The sequence below is a fragment of the Diplotaxodon limnothrissa genome, linkage group LG15 (genome assembly GCF_057381915.1).
Source record: "Diplotaxodon limnothrissa isolate DT_005_m linkage group LG15, D_limnothrissa_male_GT1.1, whole genome shotgun sequence".
Classification (NCBI taxonomy): Eukaryota; Metazoa; Chordata; class Actinopteri; order Cichliformes; family Cichlidae; genus Diplotaxodon; species Diplotaxodon limnothrissa.
In genome coordinates, this window is record NC_140610.1 from 16238087 (window position 1) to 16244466 (window position 6380).

Here is a 6380-nt window from a genome sequence, read left to right on the forward strand (position 1 = left end):
AGTCATCATCAAGAAAATACTACAGAAAAGGAAATGGATAATATTCTGTGAGTGTCTGTGATATCTAACGAACTAATTTAGAGCTACTAAGGAAAATTATATCATGGTATACTCCCCTTTGATGTATTAAAAGTGCCACGCCAAGCACTAAATAAATAGGGATTGGACAAAATACCTAAAAACAAAGAGTTTGACTGATTTTCAATTTGATCCCCATTAAACCTTGACATTGTCACCTTGGAATTTACCGGCGTGGTCATGGAAGAAAAGTACTGATGGCCAAACCAGCTCATTCAGTGTATTCATTATGTGTATTTTGGGTACATAGGTGCCTAACCTAAACCTGACCAACTGAAGCAACCTCACACACTACCCCCACAGACCTGTAAGGTAAGTGCTTCATCCACGTCTGTTCTTGTCCTGATTTGTCAATCACCAGAGTATAACCACTCTCACCAGACTCATCACACCACATCACCTTTTTCCATATCTCCAAAGTCCAGCTTTGGTGTTTCGATCTTGATTTCACAATCATTCAGGTTTTTTCCCCCGACCACATTTCTTCCTTGAAGACGATGGCATGTTAATATCATGAAGGATAGTTTTCATTTGATCGATTAACTGGGAAAAATTGATTATTCTGGTGGGAAAATGATTACTTGCAGTCCTTCTCTAAATACCCTTTGGTATCATTTGAAAACTGGTTCATTTAGCACACTTAGCAATTGAGTAAATGGTCTGGAAAGGCTCTTGAATTTATTCAAATGCCTTTGAACTTTAACTAATAAAAATGAGGTAAGAGGACTCTCAATCCATCCGCAGGAGGGAGTTGCAGCGCAGCAGCTCACCGATCGGCATCGCTAACCTTGCTGTCCTAGCAGAAAGCATTTACACTTCAAACACATCAAGATGAAGGGAACTAGATCAACTGCTATCACTCCACCACCTCGCCTTCCTCTGCACAGCAAAGCAGATGCTAAAGCATGCAAAAATTTAGCTTTCCAACACCACAGCTGAACCTGAAACAGATACGCGTTTCACTCCAGGAGCTGCAGAGCACAAGCACTGACGGGAAAATGTGACAACTCAGCGTGGCTTTGAAGAACTCTATGAGGCGATGCACCTGAGAGTTTGCTCCTTTTGACCCGAGGATGCCTGTCTGATTAGGTCAAGACACAAAACTGTAATCTATGCATTCGATTCATTACAGAATATAGTAAATTATCAAGTTTAGAGTTAATTTTCACATCTGTTTCTATGAAATGTTTTTATCAGAGACAGGGAAATGTTTCCCCCCCCACTGAGTCTTTCTAGGGAGTGAGGGTTTGTTTACATGCACTTATATAACCCTGCTACGGCTGTGTGCAAGCTGATTTCTTAAATGGTGTGGAAATTGGAAAGCTATTTAGCTTATTAAAAATTAGGGGAGAAGCAAACCTGGAGGGTTATTGAGACGTAAGCAGATTATTTCACATAACACTGCTTCATTGTTTTTTTAAACATCACTTTGATAGGCACACCTTAAAATTAAAATCTTTATACAATCTCTAAGCATTGTGGCACTCTTGCACACACACCACTATCGCACTTCACTCTACAATATGCTCTTCAATTAATGTTCTTATCCTCAGGATGGAAATAGTTCTTTTATTTATTGCAAGTGGACGCTTGTAGAATGGTGTCTGTGGAGCTGCAAGAGATTAGCTATCAGGTCCAAGAACACTTAAGTCCACTCCCCAAACTCCATCCACAGAGCTGGACTCTGCTCAGTCAGCGAGTCCAACCATCCTCCTGCTTATGTCCCACAGTTTCTTGGCTGCCTCCTCATCTGTAGCTTTGGGTAACAGCTCCTCCTCCTCGCAGTTAGCAAAGCACTTCCCCGACACTCCTTCCACCTCTGGGGAGCAGGCCAGATAGAGAGGAGTCTGGGCCCCCTCCAATGGACTCTTGAAAAAGACCAATGAGGCAAGGTAGAACAGCGGCTTTGCCAGGAGGGGGATTTGGATGTGTCTGCCTAACCTGGTCCTCACGATCCCCGGGGTGAGAGCATTGACTGTGACCCCCGTCCCCTCGAGGCGATGGGCCAGCTCCAGCGTGAACAGAAGGTTGGCCAGTTTGCTCTGACTGTAGCAGAAGGCCTTATTGTAGTTATTTTCACTGTTCAGGTCATCGAAGTTGATGTGGCCATATTTGTAAAGTTTAGAGGAAACCACCACGATGCGGCTAGGGGCCGAAGCCTTCAGGAGGTCCAGCAGCAGGTGAGTGAGGAGGAAGTGACCCAAGTGATTCACACCGAGCTGCATCTCAAAACCTTCGTCTGTCTTTGTGTAGGGACACTGGTAAATACCGGCGTTGTTGATGAGCACATCAACCTGGGATTCCTCCTGACAACAAAGATACATTTGAAACATTTAAGACTCCAATTAAGGTTTTATTACAGCTTCTCCAGCATCCAGAGGCATTAATTGTCCATATGCATAACAAAAGATCAAATTTTAACCAAACAACTTAAATAAGTTTTTTCTTCACTTAGAATGGGGTTATGGTGTGACAATGCACATGAGCAGGGCTGGTCTGAGTATAATGAAGGCAATCAGTCTGTATTATCTTATTTAACAAAAAGTATGCATTTTTCTGACAATTTTCACTCACTTGAGAAACACAAATGCAATTTATGCTTGAATAAATAACCCCATACTCCAAAAAAGAAAGCATTACAAAATATTTTTATTACAATCTTAGTGATTCTTCTTAAGGGAAAAGCCAAAAACTTTTCATCCCTTTGTTGAGTACGACTTCTACAGGCTAAATGACCTAATTTGTAATTTCAGCTGCAAAATGAAAAAGAAAATAATTCAGATTTTTCAGAAACCATCTGAATTTTTTCACGAACTCAAATGTTAACTGAGTTATGGTCATGGTTAAGAATGCTTGTGAAATGGGCCCACCGGCAGGCCTGTGGTAAATAAAGGCTTAAGTTAATTAATATAATACCTATTTTAATAAAACTTAAAGTACAGCACATTCTGGGTTGCAGAGATCTCCCTGAGACACCCAGTGGTTATACGAGGTATCTGCCAAATTCCTAAATATATAAGTAATGTTTTACACCTAAACCTCTTTGACTTAAACTATGATGTGTACTTATAAAGACATTATACCTGAATGCTAGAAGGAAGGACAAAAATAAAGCCCCAAAGCATCTCAGTGTGTTATATAACAATACAGTTAATCCGTAACTTTAATTATAACTTCTGTAAGAAACATAGTTTAATATGAACTTTTAAATTACAGAAAAAAATAGAAACGATAAAACTTTCTAATAGCGGAGGCTATACTGAATTGTATTAGATTGTATGTCTTTATCATTTAATTATATTAATTATGGAATGGTATGCTATAATAGCCTGTGGTTACAATTTTTCTTCATCAAACTAATACAGCATTGTGAATTTACCATCTTGAGTGTCTATTACAGTACTGTGCAAAAGTGTCAAGCCACCCTTTATTTCTTAAAAGTTTGCTCTGGTGAAGAGATTTATTGAAAAATGTGTATAACATATAGAAAAACACTGTTTTATAGAGCAAAAACTGAGTTTTCACAATCCTAAAAAGCTTGAAAGTCAATATTTGGTATGACCACCTTCATTCTTAAACACAGCCTGAGCTCTCTTAGGCTAGCTTTCTTCTCATTTCTTTAGGTAGTCTTCAGGAATAGTTCACCAGGATTCTTGATGCACATTCGAAGCTCTTCTTTGGATGCTTGCTGCCTTTTGTTCTGTTCTTTGCAATAATGTTGAGGTCTGAAATTTGGGGAGGCCAGTCTGCACTGGCAGTGTGTCAGTTCTTTCCTGGATTTTTTCTCCTATATCTTAAGTACATTATTTTATCTGCTGTAGACAGTTTTTTGGGCCCACCGCTTTTCCCCGCCACTTGTCCAGCTCCCTCAAATTTCTTAAGGACACACTGCTGAGATATGCCAAGTTTTCAACAGACAGCTCTTTGGCAATCACCTTGTTGGTACAATAATATTATTTTATGCCTGTCAAACTGTGTTATCTTTGGCATTGTTGTATATTCAACTTTAAAAATGAGAAGAAATTTTACATTTTGTTATGAAAGACTGACAGTATGTGCCATTATGTGTAGCAATAACACTGGTTCATCTCTTGAGTTAGGTGCTTTTTTTATGCTAGAATGAATGCTCTGAAAATGATCAGATACAAAGAGTGAACTGAAAATGAGTGAAAAGGCAAATCTCTAAGGAAAGACTTTCAAAGACCTCCAGAAAGCCAGGAGAATTATCAAGACCACTTTAAAAATGTCTGGCTCATTGGAGGCATAATATAAGAAAATGAGTGGTGGATCAAAATTTTGCACAGTAATCAATGTATAGGAAGCTTTTGGCTCCTCCTGTGTTTACTCTCATTTGTGACTCAATAGTCTAAGCACACAGAGTATTGTTTGTTGTATGAAATGAAAAGCCACCTGATGAAAATCTGTGATATCGGACCACATAAACAAAATACTTGAAGCCTTTCAAGGATCACTGCTACAGTTAAACAGTATCGTCTTTGCTGAAGCTTACAATATAATAGGATATTAACTCTTAACATCTGCCAGGAGACCAACACTTCTAGACTGGCCCCTGTTGGACAATAGTTTATTTGCATCTGTAACAAATATGGGTTTGGGGTCCAATACTTAATTTCAGCACCAAGGACAGTCCCCCTGGAACAATGCTCTGTTTTTTTCTGCTGAGTTGGGCTCAATAACAAAGTGCACCACAGCTGGTAAATAAACTACAAACATCTACTCTCTTGCTTTGTTTGGGTTCTCATTTACCTGAGTCACCTCCTCACAGAAATTTCGGACTGATCTAAGAGAAGCCAGGTCCAGGTGTTTGATGACCACCTCCCCGTTTTCTGGTCCCGCTTGCTTCTTGATGTCCTGTGCTGCCTCCTCGGCGCTCCGCGGGTCCCGGCAAGCCATAATGACCCGGGCGCGGAGCTTCAAAAGCTCCCCGGCCAGGGCCTTCCCTATCCCGCTGTTTGCCCCGGTCACGATGACTGTCTTGCCTCGCATATTTTCTCCTGAATAACGGAGCAACTTAACGGCTTTCTGACGGGGGAATAAACGCCGCATAAGAAGCAGGACCCCACCGCCAACAACAGCGGCAATTAGCAGAGGAGCGGACATAAAAGCTGTGACGGGTGACAAGTCGCTGAGAGAAACTGTTATGTATCGACAGTAAAAGATGACCCCGGAAATGATTATAGTCTAAGATTTCACAGCCTGTCAGCCAACAACACATTATATATATATATATATATATATATATATATATATATATATATATATATATATATATATATATACATACATACACACACACACGTGTATTTTTAAAGCAAGCACACGACTGAACGTATTGAGTAGGCTGAAACCGTTCACACGCTAACCAAGTTAGCAACATTAGCGACTTCAAACTGTCCCATAAAATATCTTCCGGGTTATTTTCGTAACGGAACAATATAATCACGATATGCTAAACTAAACTGTACACCAGTTTGTTTTCACCGAAACAAATATAAAGTTTTTTCTAAGGATGTTTTCTATCGGCTACTACTTTTTAATTGAGCTTATAGAGGTCAGAAATAATACTTTACCTTTTTGTTTTTCGTAATGTCATTTACCGCGATATCTGTATCAGCCACTAGATGGAGCTATATGAAAAGCCAAAAAATCTACACAGACGAGATGAGACCTATTTTATTTTTCCCATATTCCCATTATTATTATTATTAGTAGTAGTAGTAGTAGTATTTGTTCCAGCAGTTGAAATGATTATGAAATAACAAGTAATACAAAAATAACATATCTGGCAGATGACTCTCCACCTCACATATATGTTGTATTATAGTAGGTGATCATATGTGGTGTAAAAGATTTTCAACTTATGTCTTAGTGGAGGTGGAAAGAAACATTTTCCACCCGGGCCTGTTCAGTAAGAGGTGCAGTGGTGGTCAGGATTGTCCGTGATGGATAACTGATGACTGATGCTACTTCCTCTCCACCGCAGCTTTGATGGGTGGGTCCAGTTTGCAGCCAATTACAATTTAAGATTCAGATCTCCTGCTCTGTTTATTCAGTTTCTTAGTGTCACCAGCTCCAATGCTGCACCCCAAGAAGACCACTGTCCTTGCCACAGCAGAGTGACAAAACATCTCCATAATTTTGCTGCACGCATGGAAGGATCTCAGCCTCCTTAGGAAAGCCCCTTTTTTGTGCACTGGCTCTGTGTTGGCCTGTAGTTGGTGTGGGTGCCCAGGCCATTTTGTACAAATACAAACTTCTATAATGATACTGACAGGCTGGAG

The 6380-nt window shown here is 40.0% G+C and overlaps 1 protein-coding gene across 1 annotated transcript; it reads right to left on the bottom strand.

Annotated features, from left to right (window-relative positions):
- Positions 1-1007: 1007 nt before the first annotated feature.
- rdh14b (retinol dehydrogenase 14b) lies at positions 1008-5235 on the bottom strand. The gene is made up of 2 exons (XM_085371929.1): positions 4846-5235; positions 1008-2384 (listed from the first exon to the last, which is right to left on the bottom strand). Exons 1-2 carry the CDS (start codon positions 5197-5199, stop codon positions 1767-1769), a joined length of 972 nt encoding a protein of 323 aa, XP_085228055.1. The 5' UTR covers positions 5200-5235; the 3' UTR covers positions 1008-1766.
- Between the last annotated feature and the right edge of the window lie 1145 nt (positions 5236-6380).

Coding starts and splice junctions, on each gene's coding strand:
- rdh14b (XM_085371929.1), bottom strand. CDS start 5,199: ATGTCCGCTCCTCTGCTAATTGCCGCTGTTGTTGGCGGTGGGGTCCTG. Junction 2,385..4,845: donor TCTGTGAGGAGGTGACTCAG/GTAAATGAGAAC, acceptor CTTTGTTGTCAG/GAGGAATCCCAGGTTGATGT.